Here is a 26,417-nt window from a genome sequence, read left to right as displayed (position 1 = left end):
AACATTTAATCAACAGTTTGCATAACCACCCGTTTAAATATCTTGAAATATGCCCTCTAATTTAAATTGAAATAATAAGTTTGTGCAATGTGCATACTTACTGAAATTCCAGCTGTCAGAAAAGAGCATAAGGGGACTGACAGGAACACTCTGTTGTTATAGTTGTGGAACCCACTCTTATACTCCTGAAACCTGACCAGGTTTCTGCAGACAGGACATTCTTTTGCATAGACAGATACACCTAGATGAAAAATAAATAAAATAAATAAATAAATGCAATTTGTTAATTTACATCCTTTATAAGAACAGAATGTTATTCACCATGTAAATATTTACAGAACTCATCCTACCTTTATATTGTTTGAATATGCCGTAAACAGTTGCTTGTCGGGTGATTAGTAGTCTGTCTTCAAGATTTGGCGGAGATGGCCCAGGACAGTATGGGCACTCTACTTCTTGAGGTTCAAAATGTTCTGGAATGGGCTTTACTTCTGTGGTTAAATCCACTGGAAGGTACTCTGGGATTCTTTTTGAACTCCAAAAGTAGTTAGTCTGTGTGATGATACCACTATGTGAATTTTCTGAATGTTGATGGATGTCATCTGTGGCACTGAAATTCTCCTCCATATCTTCAAGTTCCTCATTTGAATTGGCCACTGCATTTTGTAGCAGCTGAGGATGTTCTTGAAAAAGCCACCACATGGACAAATATCGATGGGCACAACTGATCTTGAATTTTGTGTCTCTGCACCTGCAGTGCCATTTACCAGTTTTACTGTCAAAGGTGCAGATTGTTCGTCCAAGCCTACACCAATTGTCCTTTTGGCCAGTATACACAGAAAAGTAAATATAGCGTTCAGAGAGCCCTTGCTCACCCCAAAAAATCGGAAAGACGGTGTCAACATCCTCAGAGCAAGCCTTCCGGTTTAACGAGTTGCATTCTTCTTGTCTGGGTTTGGAAATCAGTCCTTTTTCTATCATCTCATCCAAGGACTCATTGCACAGTGGTTCTGGGGGACTATACGATGTTGCTGTCTTAGTCCTTTCTAAGTGAAAGCATTCTTTCCCAGGGTTTCCACTATTTGCTGCTATGTTCATGAAGTCCATGCATGACTCCACTTCACAAGCAAAATAACTAATTACTGAAGACTTTTGCACATGTATGGGTAGTCTCACCCCATGGGACTCTTTTGTTGTTACATAGATTCCATTTAAAGAATCTATACACAACATTGGTTCCTCCTTGCCATGCTGTTGTCTTTCGTGTCTTTTGTAATTAGATGTGTTGCTAAAATGAATCTCACATATATTGCAGAACAAGTTCCCTTTCTGGACTGGATCAACAGGGGTGTCCTGGCAGGGTTCTCCATCATCTAAGAAATGATCATGATAAATAACTTTATGATATTTTTAACTCTATTGCAGTTACATTGATGTAGAATAACTGTGTAGGATGTTTATGTATTATGTGCTGACCTGAGGGTCTTTCAGCTACCACCAGACCTGTTGTTTCCACAACACAAAAACAAAACAAAAATGAATGACAAAAAGATAAATTAAGCATCTAAAAATATAGAGTACACAATTCACAGCTAGAAATAACCTAACCATGTTTTTTTAAGTGACACTTAAAATCGAATGATCTTATAACTATTTTGTCACACTTTGAACAATGCCAGTGGCTCCTTATCCCACTCTTTTTGTCAGGACAGTAACATGGTATTGAGAACTTCTCTACAAAGGAAGGAAATTATGGATCATGAATATTATGGATATTAATCAGCATTATGACATGGCTTTTTGTATTTAACAAAACATATTTTGCAGTGTTTTGCAGTGTTTAAATATTTTTATTTACATATTTTATGTAAATAAAAAAAACATATACAAATATTTTTAAAATTCTTTACTTACGCCACCAGCACTATAGTGGACAGCAAATCTGAAATGTTTTAGGTTTATGTGATCCTTGGATGCTTTTACTGATTTACTGCAGTAGCTACAGTCCTGATCTCCTTGCAGACTTAAAAGCTCTTGTTGAGCCACAAACTCAAACTTCCTAGCTGAAAATGAAATAGATATTTATGAATAAATGAACCAAGAAAAATAGATTTTGAGTAAACATATCGGTAATGCTTTAGATTATAGCCCGGAAAGTACTGCGTAATTAATGTGATTTTACAGTCTAATTTTCAGTAATAGTGTACCTATAAAGTACTTACATGTAAGTATAAGGTAAGAATTTATAAAGTTTGGGGAATAAAGGGGTAACAATTAGTAGAATAAAAAAATCTGAATCAGTGATATTAGATTGTGCATGTATTTTTATTGTAACTACATGGAACAAAAGTAGGCTATATTTCCCAGGGAAAATATATATTTTTTTTCCCTATATTTTTTTTAAAGATATGTATCCTGTATTTTTTAAAAGCCTATACAGTATTTATGTGTACACAATTATAACAAAAAGGTACGTTCTCGCTTAATTGCTCCCAAATGTAAGTTTGTTGTACCATAGTAGTAGAATAAGTACCCATAAATATACACCTATATAAATCAATTAATAAAGACATTAACGTTTCCTCCTCCCCCGGGCGGCTGGCCCAATTTATACTTCTGCGTCAGACCTACGCCGCAGCCTCTACTCTGTAGGCAACGGGTTGGTTTTAATTTATACTTCTGCGTCGGTGTCCGCGTTTACGCGCAACTACTCATACAGAAGGAGCATGTTAAACCCGAGGGAGGGGTTCTAGCAGACCAATCACAGCGCTTGCGTCCGCGTAGAATTGACCGCCTCATATCAGATCTGCACAAACTCTGTCACTTTTTAAATCCTTTTTGAAAACGCATTTATTTTCATTAGCTTTTAATATATCTTGATATGTGTGTTCGGTTACACTTTATTTTAAGGTGTCATTGTTACAGTGTAATTATATATGTACTGAGTAATATTAAGCAACTTTATGTACTTACTAAAGGGTTAGGGTAGGATTAGGATTTGGTTGAGGGTTAGTTGCGTGTAATTATGCATAATTTACTGTTATTACTATGGTAAGTACATGTAACATATGTAACAAGGACACTGTAAAATAAAGTGTTACCGTGTGTTCTTCCTGTTCCTTGTTTATTATGTTGCTATTGTGCTTGTATTGTATATCTTTTGTCCTTGTTAAGCACTTTGGTCAACGCCAGTTGTTTTAAAATGTGCTATAGGCCTACAAATAAAATTGTATTGAATTGTTACATTTTTGGAGAGGTACGCGCGCAACACACAGCTACGGCGGCAGTTCGACGCAGAAGTATAAATTGGGCTATATAGTTCTATAATACTTAAAGTATACATATGTTTTTTTATTCTCCTGGTTGTTACCCCTTTATTCCCCAAAATGTACATATTGTTCACTTTATACTTACATGCAAGTACTTCTTAGGTAGCTACACTACAATTATGGAAAGTTACATTGTAAATTCATCTTAATTACGCAGTACTTTCCGAGCTGTAATCTAAAGCGTTAAACATAGGCTATCTATTATTATAAAGTGTTACCAAATGTTGAATTAGTTTGCATACCTTCCATGGCGTCAACGATCAACACTTCAGTCATTAAAACCTTTAAAAAAAATAACTTTGCATTTAGTAGCTACTAAGTAAAGCAACTAACGATAATCAGTGGCAAGTTTAAATATATGGCGTCTATAAAATGTGTAAATAACGAATTTGCATGCAAAACATCTAGCTGTATCAAAAACAGGTGTACTTACGCAAAAACGGTGGATGGAAAATCACCGTGAGCCTTGAAATGCATCGTCATTGTTTGTTGCTGTCAACCAGTTAGATTGTTGGATGTAATGCCAATCCAAATCAACCAATAAAAAACTCAGATGTAGCATCTGAAGGTGGGGGTCGTCGATGTTACCTGTGTTCACTAGGTGGGGGGTTCAAAGTAACAGGGTGACACAACCCCCACCCCCACCCATTCCCAAAATGATTTCTGTGTCAGTGGACAAGTTGAGGACGCCATCTTTGTAGTGAACGCGCGGAGAGAAATGCTTATTGAATATGGATTCCATAATTTGAGAATAGCCTATTTCTTTTCGTTTTGAATTGTTTCAAGAGTAGGCTAGACATTTCTAGCTTATTTATCAGGGTGTGATTTGTGAAAAAAAAAACAGAGGGGGGGAGGGGGGATGTTTTGAAACCTTTTTATTCATATTCATTTTATGGTTCACATTACAGCGCTTACCACGGATTGATTGCAAAGGTAAATCATCACGGTAGAAACAGTTTTACTGCTGCTGTTAAAGTAATAACGTTAACTTTACATCGCGATGCTGAGCTACAGTGAAATGATAGAAAAGACAGATGCATTATCTGTGTTAGTCAATTCGCCTCATTCGCGCGAACTGGACGCGCCCGCGCCGCGCTAAACTCCTCGCGCCGCAAGACCTCTAGACGCGCGTAAACCAGAGCCATAGAGAGAAAGAGTTGCGACACGCTTTGATGTCACCGCTATGGCTGCCACGTGGTTCATGTAAGCCCCAATAGTTCCAAAACATACGCTGGCTGTCATGTTCTTCTATGGACAGACAGCAGCGATTGTATTATTGAACGGTAAATATAAAATAAAACACACACCCAAGTACTTTTTCAGCTGTTACTGCATTATTGGATTTAGTTAATGTCAGTTTTGCATTTGAGGCAGAGTGACAACGAAATACTGTATATCACTTAGATAAGATAAGCTTTTTTGGAGGGAAAAGCTTAGTGTTCATGTTCGCATGGGTAGTAGCACTGGCTTTAGCGGCTTTGGCGGTGCGTTCAGAATTCCAACCAACATAAAATATAAATAATTACGCTGTGCATGTACAAATGAATGATGTAGGAGGGAAATGGACTGCTCCCATAACGTAGAAAGCAACGACTATATTTGCAGCAGTGTTCGGTAAATATTAACTTCATAAAATGAAACCGGAGAGATAGTTAATGAGTGAATTAACTATGTTCCTAAATACGTAGCTAAATAACTGTTAACGGGATTCATTTCAGTATGGCTAATGTACCCCTTCATCCTACCCTAATCATAGACTAAACCATTCATCAGAAAACGCACACAAATACATGTATACGATGTACTGTGTACAGTACACATGTAGGCTATATATATTTCAATCACAAATAACTAACCCTAACCCATACACATAATATATTATTTGTATATATATATATGAATGCATGTGTATTTATGTAGGCCTATGTATTACACAAACACACATTTTGACAAATATGCATATATACACACATAACACTAACCCATTTAAATAAATGAATTGTGTGTGTGTGTGTATATATATATATATATATATATATATATATATATATATAATATTATTATTAATAATATTATATATTATATACATCAGTAAGTTACCGTAAGTTAGCTAACGTTAGTGTCACGTAAGCTAGGCTATAGCTGCAATTAACCTATTATCTTCCAATAAACATTAACTAAAACTGGCTACATAAAATATAACTACTGACTAGATTCACGAGAGGTCGGCTAATGTGTGTAAAAGTAAAAAAATACAGTAAATTCACTAATTTACCAGCGAGCGTTCTTTGGAAACACTGAAAATGAATGGGGTTCAGTGCCGGAACTATCAGTGTTTGGAACTATTGGCTGCTCCACGACACGCGTTACTTCCGCATTCCAAAGTTCCTATGGCGGTCTATGGCATGATGTCTATGGGAGTGTCGCAACTCTTTCTCTCTATGGCTCTGGCGTAAACGCGTCTTTACTGTCTTTACATTGAAATTTAAATCACTCGCGCCAGACGCTCAAGAGTGAGTGAGTAATAAAAAACATTTACTTTAGCCTCAATTGAGTGAAACACCGTGTATAACTTCGGCCATTCTCAGTGTGACTCATGACTGGGACACACTAACTCTGCTTGTCATCATAGAAACAGATATTAGATTGTGATGTTTATTCCCGCTTCAGTAATATGCTGAATAAGATGCGGCTGCCTTCCTTTCGAAACACGAAACACAAGTGTTGATAGGCTATTACTCGTGAGGTGTAACCAATCAGATAGCGCTGTGGGCGGGACATTGATCAAGTCTGCAGAGTGGTACAGAGAGGCTCATAGACATCATATAGATATCATATAGAGACTAGATGCCCTATTGGCCGCTGAGCACCGAGAAATACGGCCGCCATCTTGAACCGGTCATACTCCTAGTTTCCTTGCCTGGCAGCAGATAAGATGCCAGAGCATTGTGGAGCATTTTCCTGTTCTAATCGCCGGACAATCGAAAATAGGGCTTTTATGTCTCTATATGATATCTATGGAGAGGCTGCGGCAGCTATATCTAAGTAGCGCATTTTAAAATAAAATTTACTTTAATCAAACCACGGATTCGTGATAAGTTATCCGTCTCGCCACTTGTGTAGTAGCACTGATCAATTTGAGGGGGGGGTACATTTATAAAAATAATTAAGCAGAGGCACATTGACCAGAAAGGGGGAAATCTCACGCATCCCCCCCGGCAGATCACCATATTTATTGTGCATATGAGGAACGTACAATGCAAGTGATCGCACAGAAACCATGCCACGATTTTATTGCTATAGGCTATAAATGCCTTCTTCTATGCTTCTTATTTATTAAATCAAGGGAATTGTTTGGTCAAACATTGATTAAAATTAATATACAATTGCACAAAATTAATCAGACTTTAAAAAAAGATTTTATACAAAACTTAAAAGTGGTCAAAATCATTCTTCAGAATGAATATCAGGCAGCTGCAACAGTCGTGTAGCTGGCGCGGCACAGGTCAAAAGAGTGAATAAAAAACAAGATAAGGTGAGAAAAGGTAAATAAGATCTGTATTGCACTTTCCGTGTGCTCTCGTGTATCAATAGGAGTGTCTGGAAGATGTAGGCCTAAACAGTGAGAGATTGTGTGGCTGTAGTGGCCGTAAACAGTGAGAGATTGTGTGGCTATAGTGGCCGTAAACAGCGAGAGATCGTGTGGCTGGTGCGATCCCTTCGCTTAGCCACGAGCGCGCTCCCATATGGGTAAAAAGAGCAACAACAAAAAAAAAAATACAAAAAAAAATGATACGATGAGAAGTAGGTAAATAAGATATGTATTGCACTGTATGTCTGCTTCTGTATATCATTAGGAGTGTCTGATGGATGTAAACAGCGAGAGATTGTGTGGCTGGTGCGACGCTTCGCTTAGACACGAGTGCGCTCCCATACGGGTAAAAATAGCAAATAAAAAAACAGATAAGATGAGAATTAGGTAAATAAGATATGTATTGCACTGTATGTGTGCTTCTGTGTATCATTAGGAGTGTCTGATGGATGTAAACAGTGAGAGATTGTGTGGCTGGTGCGATCCCTTCGCTTAGCCACGAGCGCGCTCCCATACGGGTAAAAATAGCAAATAAAAAAACAGATAAGATGAGATATAGGTAAATAAGATATGTATTGCACTGTATGTGTGCTCTCGTGTATCATTAGGAGTGTCTGATAGATGTAAACAGTGAGAGATCGTGTGGCTGGTAGTGGCCGTAAACAGCGAGAGATTGTGTGGCTGGTGCGACGCTTCGCTTAGCCACGAGCGCGCTCCCATACGGGTAAAATATAGCAAATAAAAAAACAGATAAGATGAGAAGTAGGTAAATAAGATATGTATTGCACTGTATGTGTGCTTTTGTGTATCATTAGGAGTGTCTGATGGATGTAAACAGTGAGAGATCGTGTGGCTGGTAGTGGCCGGCGCGATGCTAATAGAACCATGAGACGCGCGCTGCATTTTTTTTTTAACCTTACATATTGTGTAAGTTCGAGCGGCAGGCGCATATATCCGTGACTGGTCGAGTGGCTGGCGCATATAACACAGTGGCCGGCGCATATATCCGTGACTGGTCGAGTGGCCGGCGCATATATCCGTGACTGGTCGAGTGGCCGGCGCATATATCTGTGACTGGTCGAGTGGCCGGCGCATATATCCGTGACTGGTCGAGTGGCAGGCGCATATATCCGTGACTGGTCGAGTGGCAGGCGCATATATCCGTGACTGGTCGAGTGGCCGGCGCATATAACGCAGTGGCAGGCGCATATATCCGTGACTGGTCGAGTGGCAGCTCCCCCTGCCACGCAAAGATTTTACCCCTACTGCAGCATTTAAAGTGCCATCAGTGAAAAGGAAGTCTAATCTTGGTGAGATTGAAATTTCATCAAAGAAAAAGGCACAAGTTGAAACCATTACATAAAGTTCTCGGGAGGTGTTGAATGACAAGACAAGACTATAGTGGTTACAGTTTGGAAAGAATGAAACTTTTTCTCCAGCGTACAAAGGGAATGAGGAATGTTGAGGTCATAGACTATTTTCCTGATCTTTCCTTATTTATTGACTCAGTAAAAATATTAATGAAACAGAAAGGTGAAGGTTGTTTGTCAAATCCTGAGCTGTATCGTCTAAAAAAGATTGTACAAAAAGTGCGTCCTCAAGCATCGAATAATGATTTGTCACAGGAATAATAGCGTGATATGGACCTGTGTTTTTTTCATCCCTCATAATGAGTAATTTTAAAATATCTTCCCTGAATGTAAATGGGGCGAGGGATGCAAGCAAAAGAGCGCAGATTTATGAGTTTATGAAATTAAAAAATATAGATGTCATGTTTTTGCAAGAAACTCACAGTACAGAGGATAATGAAGTTGAATGGATGAAAGAGTGGGAAGGAAGTATTGTTCTGAGTCATAAGACTGCTCTGAGTGCTGGGGTGGCTGTTTTGTTTTCAAAGACTTGTCTACCAATATCGTATGATGTTACAGAAGTAGTAAAAGGTAGACTAATTAAGATAATGGCAAAGTTTGAAAATGTTAATATGGAATTGATAAATGTCTATGCGCCTGTAAAATCAAAAGAAAGAATGTTGTTTTTTGAAAATGTATGTGATAGCATAAAGCAATGTAATACAGAAAATATTTTAGTACTGGGTGGAGATTTTAATTGTACAAGTAATGACTTAGACAGAAATCATATGGAGCCTCATATGGCTTCAAGAAGTAAATTAATAAATGTGATCAAAACTTGTCAACTTTGTGATGTGTGGAGAACTTTTCATTGCGATGAAAGACAGTATACTTGGGCTCATGTGAAAGAAAACAGCATTTCTTTAGCAAGATTAGATCTTTTTTATTGTTTTAAATATCAGAAACAATGTTTTAAATCTTGTGATATTTGTCCTGTTGGTTTCTCTGACCACTCAATGGTAGTAGCATGTGTTTTTATTAATTCTGTTAAATATAAGAGTGCCTACTGGCATTTTAATAGTGCTTTACTTGAAGATGCTCACTTTTGTAAGTGTTTTTCTTTTTTTTGGTTGGGGTGGAAGTCTAAAAAGTCTTCTTTTACATCTCAACAACAGTGGTGGGAGATTGGGAAGGTGCAAATACAGAAACTTTGTAATCAGTACACTTTCAATGTTACTAGAGACATGGTTCAATCCATGAGAAGTCTTGAGATGGATATTGTTGAACTGCAGGCGTTAAATGAAGCCTCTGCAAATCAAAATCAATTGCGGGCCCTTAAAGGAAAAAAAGCAGCCTTAGCAGATCTATTAGGTACAAGGTCTCAGTTAGATGGTTGGTTAGATCCAGATTTCAAAGTCTTTCTGAAATGGATGCCCCGTCCAAGTTCTTCTTCAGTTTAGAAAGAAAAAATGGCCAAAGAAAAAGTATTCAGTGTTTACGGGCGGAAGATGGGAAAGCTCTGACTGAGGCCGCTGATATTCGGAAAAGGGCTGTCGGGTTTTATAAAGAGCTGTATTCCAAAAGTGTGGTGGATCGCCAGTTAATGGCTGAATTTGTGTCCAATCTACCAAAAATAAATGAAGATTCTGTCATGATTCTGCCATCATGTCCTTGTATTCTTCTAGTATTGTGGCAGGATCATGACAGACCCATGTTTTATGTACAAGCGCATGGTCTGTTGTTTGGGCCATGTGCTTGTGTGGTCTCGTCACGTAACCCCGCCCCCTTGTTATCCTCGTCTTGTCATTATTGTCTAGTCAGTTTCACCTGTCCTCGTCATTAGTGTTCCCTATTTAATCCCATTAGTGTTCCCTATTTAATAATGTGTTTGCTGTCCTGTGTTCGGTTCATTGTGTCAAACAATGTGTGTATCATTCTCCGTGCTTATCTTACCTGTGAGTACTTTGTGGAAGGTCGTGTCTTTGTGAGCTTTTTATTAGTAGTATTGTTTGTTTTCGAATAGTCTTGTCAGTCTTAGGTTCCCTGCCCTGTCTGTATTTTGCCCCCTCGTGGGTTTTGTTTTCTCGTTTGTTACCAATAAACCTTGTGTTCATCGCACTCTGTCTGCATTTGGGTTCATCTCCTGCATCCAAATAACAGAATGAACCGACCACAACAGAACCCAGCAGACAGTATGCCTGATGATCATCCTGACCATCTTGTACATTGGTGGCAGGAGGCGATTTCCGACTCCAGGAATGGAAAGCTTCCGTTTCCTTCCCAGGGTGAGCGGACCTTTAGACAGTACGCCCGGGTCGCGGAGGAGAGGCAGTTCTTCTTGCCTGAGATTCTAGTAAATCGCTACCTCATCGCGGGCCTAAACGTTCTGCCTTCTCTGGCTTAACGGGAGAGTCTGGTTCGCCGCCCGTTCCCGGATATGGTGGCCTGCTTGTCAAGGAAGGATTCGCAGGTCCCCACCATAAGGTCTTCACCTTCTGACCCCCTGCCTATTATTCCTGAGGGTCGAATGATAGGCGTCGCGACGCTTGGGGACCAGGCTGGTTCCCCCACGACTCCAGAGGCGTCTTCCACACCCGCTGACCTCCGTGATAAACGAGGGAGACGGGTTTCTTGGGATTCCCCCTCAGAGTCATCGTCATCTGAGCTCACCCAACCAGAAGTGGTCTTCCCAGTTCCTGTTTTGTCTTCCGCTGAGCCCGTCCAGCCGATCACGAGTCCTGCTGTAACCGTTGCTTCCCGACCTAAGAGAAAGAGGAGGAAGAGGGGAGCCTCCCATCCTTCGTCAAGCGCTGTTCCAGAGCCCGCTACTGCAAGCGCTGTTCCAGAGCCCGCTACTGCAAGCGCTGTTCCAGAGCCCGCTACTGCAAGCGCTGTTCCGGAAGCTGCAACGCTAGGCGCTGTTCCTGAGTCTGCAGCTGTGACCGCTGTTCCTGAGGCGGCATCTGTGAAAGCTTGTCCTGAATCTGCTACTGCAAGCGCTGTTCCTGAATCAGCAGCTGGTTGCCCGGTTACCGAATCTGCCTCTGTGAGAGCTGCGGCCGATCAAGCTGCAGAAGCAGTCCTGCAAGCGGTGTCTGCTCGTCAGAGGTTGCCTATCATTGTTGCTGCCGAGACTCTAGCAGACTACCTTGCCAAGCTTGTCAAGATCCTCGAAGTCCCTGTCTGTCCTTTCTTGCCCTCAGTCCCCGAGCCTGCCGCCGAGAGCGCTGCACCCGAGCCTGCCGCCGAGAGCGCTGCACCCGAGCCTGCCGCCAAGAGCGCTGCAGTTTCAGAGCCTATGGCGGTCACCGAATCGGAGTTCTGGAGCATTGATTCTGGGTCTACCTCTGGGCGCTCTGTTCCTGTTCCCGCCCCCCTACCGCCTGATAATCCCCTTGTCTCCGTTCCACTACCTGCTGCTTCAGTCCCCGCTGTCTCCGGTCATCCGTTTGTTTCCCCTATCTCCTCTGTCATGTCTCATCCCCGGACTGTTTCCCCGTTCATCCCTGCCGCCACTAGTCCCCGTACTGTTTCCCCTGTCGCCACCAGTCCCCGGACTGTTCCTCCTGTCTCCACGAAATCCCGGACTGTTTCGCCCAAGTCCCATCCTCGTGTGTCTTTCTCCAAGCCTGCCCGGATTCCTCGTTCCTTGCCATTATCCCATGGACCTAAGAACCCCAGCACACCCATCCTCCCTGGACCACCGCCCATGAACTCTGTTTTTCCTCCTCCTCCCTTGCCTTGTATGTTGTTTTTGATGTTTCACCCTAACCCTGTTATTGTTTATTCATGTATGCCGTTATTAGTGTTTTCCATGTTTTGTTGGTTTTTGTCTATGTCTCGTTCCGACTTGTCTTGTGCTTAGTGTCCCTTTGAGCGTCTGGAAGCCGCTCCTTAAGCGGGGGGTTCTGTCATGATTCTGCCCTCAGTTCCTTGTATTGTGGCAGGATCATGACAGACCCATGTTTTATGTACAAGCGCATGGTCTGTTGTTTGGGCCATGTGCTTGTGTGGTCTCGTCACGTAACCCCGCCCCCTTGTTATCCTCGTCTTGTCATTATTGTCTAGTCAGTTTCACCTGTCCTCGTCATTAGTGTTCCCTATTTAATCCCCTTGTGTTTGCTGTCCTGTGTTCGGTTCATTGTGTCAAACAATGTGTGTATCATTCTCCGTGCTTATCTTACCTGTGAGTACTTTGTGGAAGGTCGTGTCTTTGTGAGCTTTTTATTAGTAGTATTGTTTGTTTTCGAATAGTCTTGTCAGTCTTAGGTTCCCTGCCCTGTCTGTATTTTGCCCCCTCGCGGGTTTTGTTTTCTCGTTTGTTACCAATAAACCTTGTGTTCATCGCACTCTGTCTGCATTTGGGTTCATCTCCTGCATCCACATAACAGATTCATATGCAGAACTGATATGTCCCTTAACAAAAGACGAATTGTTTAATGCCTTGCAGAGTATGAAGAATGGAAAAGCACCCGGATTGGATGGGTTGCCTGTTGATTTTTACAAGGCATATTGGCATTTGTTGGGAGATGATTTACTTATGGTTTTAAGTGATAGTTTGGACAAAGAACAACTGCCACTAAGCTGCAGAAGAGCTGTTTTGACTTTGCTCCCCAAGAAAGGGGATCTCAAAGAAATAAAAAATTGGAGGCCAGTTTCTTTATTATGCACTGATTATAAGATTTTATCAAAAGCTTTGGCAAACAGACTGAAGAATGTAATTGGACAGATTATACATTTAGATCAATCCTATTGTGTACCTAATAGATCAGTTGTGGATAATATATCCTTAATTCGAGATATTTTGGAAGTGTCTAGACTGTTTGGGAAAAGATGCGGCCTAATTTCCCTAGATCAAGAAAAGGCTTTTGATCGGGTGGATCATTAGTTTTTATGGCACACGTTTGAAACTTTTGGTTTTCCACCTGCCTTTACTGCCTTGATTAAAGTGCTCTATGGAAATATTGAAAGAGTATTGAAAATAAATGGTGGTTTGAGTTGCCCTTTTAAAATGCAAAGGGGGATTAGACAAGGATGTGCCTTGTCTGCGTTTTAACAAAAGCCAAAGTTGTCAAAATGAAAGACTTGATAGAAGTTGCTGGTATCACGTTGGACAATGCTGATGCACTCGCACAGAGTCTTGGAATTAAATCAACAAGGACAGTCTATTTTTTATTAAATAAGTGCAGAGAAAATTTGAGTGAAGAAGACTGGAATTTTTTGTCAAGTCAAGCTCTTCCTGATGAAACGGATAATTTTCCCAGTATGGTGATATCTAAAAGTGTAATAGAAAATAAAAATGTTTTAATGACCCCAGAGAATTCGAGAGACATAATGTTTGATACAATGGGGGGAAAGAGTTTATATGCAGTTTGTGTGAAGGTGATAAATAAAGAGAAATTAAAACAGGCAGATACACCATGGAGAGATTATTTAAGTGTTGATTTTGATGTCAAACCATGTTGGGGCTCGTGTTACAAACCACCATTGACAAAAAAATGTGGGTGATCTTCAATGGAGAATTTTACATGGAATTGTTGCGATGAATGCTTTTATTTCATTTTTGAATCCGAATGTGCAAGATAATTGTCCCTTTTGTGGTGAAAGAGAAACCATATTTAATTGTTTTATGCACTGTGAGAGACTAAGACCTTTATTTGGTTTATTGGAGGGTTTTTTTACAAATGTGGATGAAATATTTACAAGGATCGTGTTTATTTTTGGTTTTAAATTTTGTAAAGGAAAAATGAAGAAAGGACGGTTGTTAAACTTTATCCTAGGTCAAGCTAAAATGGCAGTTTATCTTAGTAGGAAATATGAAATTGCTGGTAGTAGTAAAAATGTTGAATTGTTGTTTAAGGGGCTTATAAAAGCAAGAATAAAACATGATTTAATTTTTTATTCTCATATGAGAAAATTGGAAATCTTTGAAGAGGTCTGGTGTGTACAAAGAATGTTGTGTTGGATTGAAAATGACACTTTGCACTTCGTTGGAGATTTTGAGTAGGCCTAAATGTGATTGTATGTAAATGTAGTGTTTTTTATTTTTATTTTGTTTGTTGGATGTTAATAAATGTGTGTTAAATATCAAAATATCTCTCTCTCTCTCTCTCTCTCTCTCTCTCTCTCTCTCTCTCTCTCTCTCTCTCTCTCACTCTCTCTCTCTTTCCCTCTCTCTCTCACACACACACACAAAGTTCTATCGCGCCAGCGCGCCTCTCTCGCGCGCACACACACACTCCAGCTTAAGAGAGAGGTGCGCGCGTGTGTGTGTGTGTGTGTGTGTGTGTGTGTGTGTGTGTGTGTGTGTGTGTGTGTGTGTGTGTGTGTGAGAGAGAGAGAAATAGAGAAGCGCGGGCGCGATCGAACTGTGTGTTTGTTTGTGTGTGTGTGTGTGTGTGCGCGCGTGTGAGAGAGAGAGGCGCGGGCGCGGGCGCGATCGAACTGTGTGTGTGTGTGAACAGTGGAAACATACTCCGTCTTTTTTTTTCATACAGGACATCATTCAGACTGCAAACTGTTTACTTATATTTGTGTACACTCGCCATAAAACACAACAATCCTCAGTCACATACGTAATATATTTATATATAAATATAATTTTGGACACAAGAGGGCAGTATAGCCCTATTTATGATTTTGTGTTTAAAGTATCACTGGAAGAGAGCCCGTGGTCTATCCAAAAAGACAAGGCCTTAAAGGGTTAAACTCTTGTCACTGTAACAGACACAATCTCTCTCTCAAGTGACAATCTCTTGTCACTTACATTTTAGATGCAATATTGACTTTTTTACAGTTTTAGCAGCGAAAATAGTTAAATAAAGATCACAGCAGAACCATTGCGCATCTCACAGCAACGTGTTTTCTCATTACTGAATGATTAAGCATTTTGAACGAATTGGTTGACTCAAAGATTCAATGACCAATCCAGAAAAATCTGACTCATTCATGAATGACTCAGTCGTTCGAACGAATTGTTTGAACGAATGAATCAATGACTCGCTCATTAAGACGGTCGCCTGGCGACACCTAATGACGGTTTAGTGTTGTTTAAAAGTATAATTCTTTTCAATGATTTTTAATTGACTTATATTTACAACAATCTCATAACATTATTTAATGCATTGTTATTTTTCAGTGTAAACGATTTAATTTGATCAGCCCTACCTAGGGTAGAAGCCATATAGTGTCTTATCATTCTAAATAATTGAATTTATTGATCAAATTTACAAATTAAAAATGAAAGATGAAGCATACATTTAATAAGACTGGACTGGGGTGCCCTGCATATATTACAATTTGCAGATTTAAATATACCATTGCCCCCCACCGTCAATTTGATGTGTGTGTTTGTGTGTGTGTGTGTGTGTGGGTTTAATAAAATCATTTAGTCACTAAAATTAAAACCTGAACGTGTTTGCTTACTAAATTGTGAGCTGAACGAAAGTTGCAGCAAAGATCAGCAACAGGAGTCAAAATTCATTAATCAGGAGAGTGAAGAGCTGACTGAAAAAATGATGACGGAATATTTTGTGTAAAAGCGCCTATTTAAGCGAATCTGTCATTTACTCTTTTGTTGTTGTGTTTTCCCTGAAAACCGGAAGCAATCGGCCCCCGATATGGCGCTAATTTTAAAGTGACACTAAAAAGTATGCGGCTGCACTGGCATTCATAACGGTGCGCGTCCATGGCGACGAGCGAGCAGAACAGAGCGTACGTTTTTTCATTTCTACTTCCATAGAAATTCATTCGAGCGCACTGCGAGCGCCACCACTATAAATGTCCGTGCGGACGTCCTTACTTTACTTTCACTTTTATATTAGCGATTTAAAAGGCCTCGCTGGTGTCTAACGTCGATTAACCGGTGGGAAAAGATCCTCACAGCCACATACCTAATATATTTATATTTAATTACAATAGCCATACCTGATAAAAAAGTTTTATGTACTGAGTTGATATCATTTTGGACACAAGAGGGCAGTATAGCCCTTTGTATTACTTGATGTATTTATTTTTTAACTGAATAGCACATTCTGGCTGTTTTTAAACTTGTACATTATTCTTAAATTGAAAACAAGAATAAAATGGGTTTAGTTCTGATATTTGTGTAATTTTATCTAGAAATAAATGGTGTATAATTAATTTTTTAGAAGATATGAGGCTTTTAGTGTTTACTTTTTTGACATGACTTTAATCCCTCGCCATAGCAAAACAATTTGAGATATTCAATAGCCATTCACAATTTAGCTTCTTTAATGTATTTTCATCATGTTGAAAAAGTTTGGTGGGAATTGAATAAACCACTTAAGAGGAGTGGGTAAAAAATCAGAGGCTGATTTTGCCAAAAATCCACATTAAGACCAAAATAGCCCACTTCCTGTTGGGCTGGCTTAAAGTTGTTTGGCCCGATGAGATCTATATGTGTACCGAGTTTCATAATATTACATGCAAGTGTGTTTAATTTATGGACCAAATTTTCTGACCAAGTTTATGGACCAAGTTAATTTAATTAATAAACTAATTATATAAAACTATTTTCAATGCACTACAATTCAACTGGTTATATGCCTTTATGTTATGATGAGGTGGAAGCAAGGAGGAAGCAGGATCCAATTGCAGCACACTTTATTTAATAAACTCAAACTACATAATAAAGACTCTGGCTAGGGCACAAGACTCAGGAACAGAACCACCAACTAGGGTTGGGCGGTATTTCAGTAATATCGTATACCGCGGGGTCTTAAAATAGCAACGGTATCAGTTTCAATACCGTCATTACCGGCACTTATATATAATAAATAAATATAATTTATTCAATGCCTAAAAATGCTTATGTAGTTGTCATCAAGTGACAGTGTGGAGGAGAAAGAGAGAGAGAGAGAAGGGAGAGGCGGTAAATACTGACGAGGCAATTTGTAAATGTTGCAATAAAAAAGGTGACTGCGAGAGATGGAAACACCTCTAACCTAATGTCGCATCTCCGAAACGAAGACCCACTCACCGCTGCGAGGATGCATTTTGCCCCGAGTTCATTAAATAAGCGCATTAGTTTATATTTGTTAAAATATTATAATGTTATTTTTTTTACGTTGATAAAGAAAACTGAACAGCACGAGTAAGATGGGATGCATCGGGAGTCAGACATTGACCAATTAATTAAGTTTCATTTTGTAAAAGGCCTTTCTTTAAAGTGAATTTCGTTTTGTATAAATTGTATCCTAATTTTAATTATTATTTTTTTATCAACCAATAATAAATAAGAATCAAATATATCAGACAACATAATCATGACTTGATCATGCGCTGGCGCGCCGCGGTCACTTGCATTGAAATCTCATTATAAATTAACCGAAACTCAGTGTATGTCTCACAGACATGACAGATATCTAAATAAAGCTTGAAATTTCATTAAACGAAACAATTCAAAACGAAAAGAAATAGGCCACTCGCTGATTATTTAATCCATGATGTGCATTTCTCTCTATGCGCGTTCATACGGAAATGGCGATCATCAAATTAAACGAAACTATTCCAAACGAAAAGAAATAGGCTAGCCTACTCTCTGATTATGTAATCCATGATGTGCATTTCTCTCTATCGTTCACTATGGAGATGGCGATTCATCAATGTCTTTAAACTAAATAATTCAAAAGGAAAAGAAATATAGGCTAGCCTACTCTCTGATTAATCCATGATGTGCATTTCTCTCTATAGGCGCGTTCACTGCGGAGATATCAATCGTCAATTTCTTTAAACGAAACAATTCAAAAGGAAAAGAAAAAGGCTAGCCTATACCTTCTGATTATGTAATCCATGATTTGCATTTCTCTATATATGCGCGTTCACTAGGAGATGGCGATCGTCAGCTTAATCTTTGCAGCACTGACAGAAAAGTTGTATTAATAAAAATCAATGGACGCGTGTCACCGGATTTACAAATGCACTTGTTGCTTGTTGCTTGTTAATTTAATTTAAATGAATTAATAAAATGAATACAATTGTCATAATTAAAATAATTAAATATTATTAATTGTCCCATTTTTGCTCATTTAAAAATAGTATTTATATCTACCACGCCCTCAGCATCTGGGTTAAACAATTATTTGGCGCCACCATATTATAACGGCCCACGTATTAAAAATAGTCGAGTCTAAATAGGGCTACGGCTCATATTACATTTAATGCCGTCAACAGGGATCAGACACAACGTGCACGGGTTGGCCTTGATTTTTTTTTTTGTTGTGTTTTTATGCCCGATCTGGTATTCAGTTTCTGAACGGTGTAGACACAAGCCAACAGTTTGGTGAGGCTGTCTGAGCCTTATGTCATAATTTTTAATTAGTCACGATAATACCGTATACCCCGGGTAAAATAGGGAGGACGTTTGACGGTATCAAAATTTGGATACCGCCCAAGCCTACCACCAACATCAAGGTACAACAACACAACATTAAGAACTCACAAAGACTGAACAAGACACAGGGCTTAAATACATACTGGACTAACAACGAGACAAGGGACACCTGTGAACATTTAAACAATCAACCAATGACACAACAGACAGGGGAACACAAGGCAAGATCACATGACTAGAACAGGGGATCACATGACAGACAAGAACCAGGAACAAGAAACAAAACCCAAACTGTGACATAGCCCCCCCTCTATGGGCGGCTCCCGACGCCCATCAAAAAAAAAAAAAACACAAGTTCAGGAGGGTGGTGAGTGGAGGCGGTCTTGGGGGAGGGACGGAGGGCCAGGCTCGCACTGGGACCAGGAACCAGGACACAGGAATGGCGAGCCTGAGCCACAGAGCCTGGGTGGACCTGGCTCTTGAGCGACCAGGGCAGAGCAGGATGCGCAGGCGGTGGCCAGGGCGGTGAAGACCCCTCGGGCGGCCACGGCGGTGAAGACCCCTCGGGCGGCCACGGCGGTGAAGACCCCTCGGGCGGCCACGGCGGTGAAGACCCCTCGGGCGGCCACGGCGGAGAAGACAGTCCATCGGGCGGCCAGGGCGGAGAAGACAGTCCTTCGGGCGGCCAGGGCGGCGCAGACACCGGCTCAGGAACAGCAGACACGGGCTCAGGAACAGCAGACAACACACACACTGACTCTGGCTCAGGAACAGACAACACACTCACTGGCTCGGGAACAGACAACACACTCACTGGCTCGGGAACAGACAACACACTCACTGGCTCGGGAACAGACAACACACTCACTGGCTCGGGAACAGACAACACACTCACTGGCTCGGGAACAGACAACACACTCACTGGCTCGGGAACAGACAACACACTCACTGGCTCGGGAACAGACAACACACTCACTGGTTCGGGAACAGACAACACACTCACTGGCTCGGGAACAGACAACACACTCACTGGCTCGGGAACAGACAACGCACTCACTGGCTCGGGAACAGACAACACACTCACTGGTTCGGGAACAGACAACACACACACTGGCTCGGGAACAGACAACACACTCACTGGCTCGGGAACAGGCAACACACACACTGGCTCGGGAACAGACAACACACACACTGGCTCGGGAACAGACAACACACTCACTGGTTCGGGAACAGACAACACACTCACTGGCTCGGGAACAGACAAAACACTCACTGGCTCGGGAACAGACAACACACACACTGGCTCGGGAACAGGCAACACACACACTAGCACGGGAACAGACAACACACACACTGGCTCGGGCTCAGGAACAGACAACACACACACTGGCTCGGGCTCAGGAACAGACAACACACACACTGGCTCGGGCTCAGAAACAGACAACACACACACTGGCTCGGGTTCAGGAACAGACAACACACACTGGCTCGGGAACAGGAACAGACTCTGGCTCGGAGACGGCCATCTTGTCCGTAGACACTGGTTCAGAAGCGGCCATCTTGTCCGTAGACACTGGCTCGGAGGTAGTGATGTGAACAGTCTCTGGATCAGCAGAAGTGATGTGAACAGTCTCTGGTTCGGCCATCTTGTCCGTAGACACTGGCTCGGAGGCGGCCATTTTGTCCGTAGACACTGGCTTGGAGGAAGTGACATGAACCGTCTCTGGATCGGCAGACGTGACTTGAACAGTCTCTGGATCGGCAGACGTGACTTGAACAGTCTCTGGATCGGCAGACGTGACTTGAACAGTCTCTGGATCGGCAGACGTGACTTGAACAGTCTCTGGATCGGCAGACGTGACTTGAACAGTCTCTGGATCGGCAGACGTGACTTGAACAGTCTCTGGATCGGCAGACGTGACTTGAACAGTCTCTGGATCGGCAGACGTGACTTGAACAGTCTCTGGATCGGCAGACGTGACTTGAACAGTCTCTGGATCGGCAGACGTGACTTGAACAGTCTCTGGATCGGCAGACGTGACTTGAACAGTCTCTGGATCGGCAGACGTGACTTGAACAGTCTCTGGATCGGCAGACGTGACTTGAACAGTCTCTGGATCGGCAGACGTGACTTGAACAGTCTCTGGATCGGCAGACGTGACTTGAACAGTCTCTGGATCGGCAGACGTGACTTGAACAGTCTCTGGACTGGACGGGACCAGCGGCGAAGAGGGCCTCGGCTCTGGCTGGACGTGGCTGACGTGAAGCTCTGGCTGGACGTGGCTGACGTGAAGCTCTGGCTGGACGTGGCTGACGTGAAGCTCTGGCTGGACGTGGCTGACGTGAAGATCTGGCTGGACGGTCTCTGGCTGGACGGTCTCTGGCTGGACGGTCTCTGGCTGGACGGTCTCTGGCTGGACGGTCTCTGGCTGGACGGTCTTTGGCTGGACGGTCTCTGGCTGGACGGTCTCTGGCTGGACGGTCTCTTGCTGGACGGTCTCTGGCTGGACGGGCTCTGGCTGGACGGTCTCTGGCTGGACGGGCTCTGGCTGGACGGGCTCTGGCTGGACGGGCTCTGGCTGGACGGGCTCTGGCTGGACGGGCTCTGGAACTGGTTTGACGGGACGAGATTCAGGCAGGACGGTGATCCTTGCAGACCGTACGGACCTTAGCGGGGAATCTGCCAAGCTGGACATCAGCCCTGAACGCCCATAGACCGATCCGGTGTCAGACCCGCTGACTGGCGTGACGCGGGGAAACTCAGGCTCTGCAAGTGCCGAACCGCCCAAGGAAAGGGCCAGATCAACAAACCCTTTCAGGGTCCAGCCAGTATGATCCTCCGGCATCACTTGAGCGATGTGCCAATCCAGCCCGATACAAAACAGGTCCACGAGCTGGGCGTCATTTAGCGCTCCCAGATGACAACACGCCAAAAAGTCCCTCACATACCTCTCCAAGGGCTGGCCATCTTGAGACAGAGATGATAGGAATTTCCTTAAGGCCTGGTTGCTAACAACTGCTGGATCCATTGGCGGTGAGTTCTTCTGTTATGATGAGGTGGAAGCAAGGAGGAAGCAGGATCCAATTGCAGCACACTTTATTTAATAAACTCAAACTACATAATAAAGACTCTGGCTAGGGCACAAGACTCAGGAACAGAACCACCAACATCAAGGTACAACAACACAACATTAAGAACTCACAAAGACTGAACAAGACACAGGGCTTAAATACATACTGGACTAACAACGAGACAAGGGACACCTGTGAACATTTAAACAATCAACCAATGACACAACAGACAGGGGAACACAAGGCAAGATCACATGACTAGAACAGGGGATCACATGACAGACAAGAACCAGGAACAAGAAACAAAACCCAAACTGTGACACTTTACTTATTAATACAACTTATTTAAAAAATACAAGGCGTAAGACATTTATTTTCTTTTTTAATGCAGGCCAGACCAAACAGCAGTGAAATGGTTAATCTAGCCCCCCTCCCCCTCCCCACACTCACAGACACACACACACACACACACACACAGAGACGTAGGCTCAGAGAGAGAGAGACATAAAATGACAATTTTCAAACCAAAATATCTGACTTCCTGTTGGTTGGAGCTATTGAGTGTAAATTAGAAAGTTGTCTGGCTGGAGGAGAACAATACACATACCGATTTTTATTACTATAGATAAAATTAATCCCCCCACTTTTGACAAAAGATGGTGCTACTGAGCCCTTCACCACGCCCGTTTCTGAAACTTTGCACATGTCTACTGGCTAATAAATGTGATGTGTCTGTCGAGTTTCATGCAATTTCAAGTATGCTAAGAGTCTCAAAAGCATAAAAAAAGAATATTAAAGTTTGATGCGTTGCCACGACAACATTATCTAAGATATCAAGAATCCATTCACAGGTCTACATCTGCCGTGTGTTTACATTATAGTAGTGAAGTTTGAAGCAGATCGGGTTAAAATAAGAGGGTGATTTCAAAGCATTTTGAAAGTGACACACTTCATTCTGCCAGTTGGTGGCGCTATAACTTTGACTCACAAGAGTCACATCCATGTGATCGGCCTCTTACAACGAACACACTACTGAAGTTTCATCAAGATCAGTTAATGTATGAAGAAGTTATAACACCCTTCCTGTTTCCATTATTCGCCATAATTTCGTTTCCTCCCCACGGCCAAACCGTTCGAGATATCAAAAATCCGCTGGCAATTTTTCATCCTCAATTGCTTGAGTTCATGCACACCGAGTTTGGTGGTGATTGGACGAATTTCCTAGGAGAAGTGTTTCGAATTCCATTGCATGCGTTTCCAAACAAACCATAATGGCCGACTTCCTGTTGGGCTGGGGTAAAAAGTAAAAGTACAAAGGATATATAAACCGATGAGATCTATATGTGTACCGAGTTTCATATTATTACATGCAAGCGTGTTTGATTTATGGACCAAGTTTTCGGACCCCGTTCCAGGGGGCGCTGTCGAGCCCCCCTGCCACGCCCGGGTACCATCTTCAGCCCGGCCCTGATGGCCGCGGGTTCTGACCTGTGTGCAAAGTTTCAAGAGTTTTCGTGCACGTTAAGAGCCCCAAAAGTGCCCGAATAGTCGTTAGAATAATAATAATAATAATAATAATAATAATAATAATAATAATAATAATAATAATAATAAATATAGCTGCGAGCAGCGATTACGGACCCAAGCCGGTGGCACCGCAACCCCGGTGCCTTTAGTTACCTAAAGGCACCGGGGTGGCGGTGCCGCCGGCTTTGGCCCTTCATCGCTGCTCGCAGCTATATTTATATATATATATATATATATATATATATATATATAAAGCCGGTGGCACCGCCACCCTGGTGCCTTTAGGGTTATTGTGCACGACGTGACACAAAATATCTGCTCGCTATCTGCCGAACGGCTCTGGTAGTTCTGCTTCAACACTGATGATGTTGTAGAAATAGTGCGCTCTGGTTGGTCTGGATTATTCGGGATTTTGTATTTTATACAGAAATAAGTTATTTATAATTCAGATGAGAATAAAGTTAGTGTTGATTAAAATGAAGGAAAACAAATATATTTATCTGAAATATAGCACGTTAGTTTTAAATTTATTTAGGTTCAATTACCAAACATACAATCTTAATTTAATTTAAAGCAAACAATACATTTAAAATATATGGCTTGTATGCACTTTTTTTTTTATAAAAAAAAGATATATATCCAAAAAGACAAGGCCTTAAAGGGTTAAACTCTTGTCACTGTAACAGACACAATCTCTCTCTCTCTCACACACACACACACACACAAACACACACGTCAAGTCACTTACATTTTAGATGCAATATTGAATAAGCAGAAAAATCGGATTTTCTGCTCTGAAAATATAAATAAGCTTAAAAATTGAATAAGCACTTTGAATATTCTAAACAGAATAAGCACTAGTCGCTAATGTATAAGTACTAGTACTTAATGGAATAGATACTAGTATCTAAAAAATAAGTACTAGTAGCATGAAAATAGAGACTAGTAGGTTAAAATGATTAAATGTTAAAACGGCTTGCCATATTGGCTCAGAGATAGAGAGAGAGAGAGAGAGAGAGAAAATTACCTTTTAGATACTAGTACCTATTAATAGATACTAGTATTTAGGCTCTAGATCCACTCCGAAAGTCACTTCGTGATCATTTAACCGCTTCATTTGAGAAAAACTATCATTATGACATAAACAAACAAACTCAAAAGGTCTTCACGGCAACCCGTCAAAATAAAAGTTCGGTTTAACTTGACAGAAATATATTACCGTTGTACAGTAGAATTTAGATATGTCCCAATGTAATAATACTAACACTAATCCAAATAAATTATCATCAAAACTGAATTTAAGGAATAATCCATGTTTTAATTTTAAAGTCCCCGTGAACCGGAAGTTGCAAACGACTTTTCTCCAGTGTTGTGACGTATTTCCGAGAGAAACGGAATACTAAATGAGGCAAAATGGTGGGCGTGGCTTTTTCCCCAACTAGCACCTGATTGGATCTAGAAAAGTAGGTGTTTTCATTCAGCCTGTCTACTGTCAGTTGGAGGGGCGTGATTACGGATGTTAAGAAGACGCCCAAACCGTGAAACCTACGTCATCAGGCAAGGTCCTCCAACGCAGAGGGGAGGGGAAATTTCAGATTTTGATTAAAGATTACGAAGCCAAACAATTTTTTTGTGTGGATTGACTTGCATGGATGAATTGTTCACCACAAAACGATCAATTTAAGCAAACAAAGTAAGTATGGTCAATTTTGAATTCATGGGGACTTTAACAGTAAAGCTCATTGTGCAGCACGTTATTTGACAAAAAGTTTATTTAATTTCATATGATTAAAATTGATGATAAATGATCAAATTTGTGTTTTATGTCTTCATTTTATTACCAGAAAAAACACAACACAGAATTAGTGTGACATTTTTTTTCATATTTTTTTTTAAATGTTGTATACGTTTAATGATTCATAATACACTATTTCAATTAATTAGACATGCTTTTTGATTGCTAAAAAATTTACACCACGTATTCGTAATACACCCGCTCCGCAACACTAGCAGTTCCCCCAATCCCCCCCCCCCCTGAAAAAAAATCCTAGGGGAAACACTGGGCATTCATAACGGTGCGCGTCCATGGCGACGAGCGAGCAGAGCTGAGCGAACGTTTAGTTAATTTATTCATTCGAGCGCTCTGCAAGAGCCACCATTATCAATGTGGACGTCCGTATTTAAAAGCTCTCGATCCTCAGTCACATACCAAATATGTATATAATTTTGAACACAAGAGGGCAGTATGGCCCTATGTATGAGTTGGTGTTTAAACTAAACTATCACTCAAAGAAGCCCCCCCCCTCCCCTCCTCCCCTCCCCCCCTCCCCACACAGACACACACACACACACAAACACAAACAGAATGGCAGGGGGACAAGAAATCCATTCAAACTACAATATCTGACTTTCTGTTGCTCTGAGCTAATGACTTTAAATTAGAAAGTCGATTGGCTTGATGAGAACAATATGCGTGGCAAGTTTTGTAACTGTAGGTAAAACGAGCAAAGTTATAACACACTTTATGTGTCCTTTTTTAGTCATAAAATTAATTTCCTCGCCACGGCCAAACCGTTCGAGATATCAAAAATCCCTCCGGAATTTAGCATCATCAATGTCTTGACGTCATGCTGACCGAGTTTGCTTGAAATCCAATCAATTCCCAAGGAGAATTAAATAGAATTTAAGGGGTATGCGTTTCCAAACAAACCATGATAGCCGGCTTCCTGTTGGGATGTCGTAAAACTTAGAGCACGAAAGTTGTTTAACCCAATGAGATCTATAAGTGTACAGAGTTTCATATTATTACATGCAAGTGTCTTTGATTTATGGACAAGTGTTCGAATCCCAGTCCAGGGGGCGCTGTCGGTCCGCCCTGCCACGCCCGGGTACCAGCTTCAGTCCGGCCCTGATGGCCACGGGTTCTGACCCGTGTGCAAAGTTTCAAGAGTTTTAGAGGATGTTAAGGGCCCCAAAAGCCCCCGAAACCTTGATCAACAATAATTAAAAGCTTTGTCACTCAAACAGACACATCCCCCTCCCCCCACAGACACAGAGGTATGCAGAGAGAGGGAGAGAGGGACAGAGATTACTCCAAAACATCCCATTTAAACCAAAATATCTGACTTCCTGTTGTTCGGAACCAAAATCTGTAAATTAGAAAGTTGTCCGGCTTGATCTGAACAATATGCCTA

The 26,417-nt window shown here is 41.5% G+C and overlaps 1 protein-coding gene across 1 annotated transcript; it reads right to left on the bottom strand.

Moving 5' to 3' along the window:
• Positions 1 to 56: 56 nt before the first annotated feature.
• LOC143757161 (uncharacterized) lies at positions 57 to 21,653 on the bottom strand. Its single transcript, XM_077248108.1, has 5 exons — positions 21,292 to 21,653; positions 10,941 to 11,032; positions 1,477 to 1,503; positions 351 to 1,373; positions 57 to 241 (listed from the first exon to the last, which is right to left on the bottom strand). Exons 1-5 carry the CDS (start codon positions 21,651 to 21,653, stop codon positions 57 to 59), a joined length of 1,689 nt encoding a protein of 562 aa, XP_077104223.1.
• Between the last annotated feature and the right edge of the window lie 4,764 nt (positions 21,654 to 26,417).

Source organism: Siphateles boraxobius, unplaced genomic scaffold, assembly GCF_051911475.1.
Source record: "Siphateles boraxobius isolate OS27281-9 unplaced genomic scaffold, OSU_SipBor_1 30, whole genome shotgun sequence".
Lineage (NCBI taxonomy): Eukaryota > Metazoa > Chordata > Actinopteri > Cypriniformes > Leuciscidae > Siphateles > Siphateles boraxobius.
This window is presented reverse-complemented; position numbering and strand designations above follow the sequence as displayed.

Coding starts and splice junctions, on each gene's coding strand:
- LOC143757161 (XM_077248108.1), bottom strand. CDS start 21,653: ATGGATCCAGCAGTTGTTAGCAACCAGGCCTTAAGGAAATTCCTATCA. Junction 11,033..21,291: donor TTGGCAGATTCCCCGCTAAG/GTCCGTACGGTC, acceptor TCTTTCTCTTAG/GTCGGGAAGCAACGGTTACA. Junction 242..350: donor CATATTCAAACAATATAAAG/GTAGGATGAGTT, acceptor TTTTTCATCTAG/GTGTATCTGTCTATGCAAAA.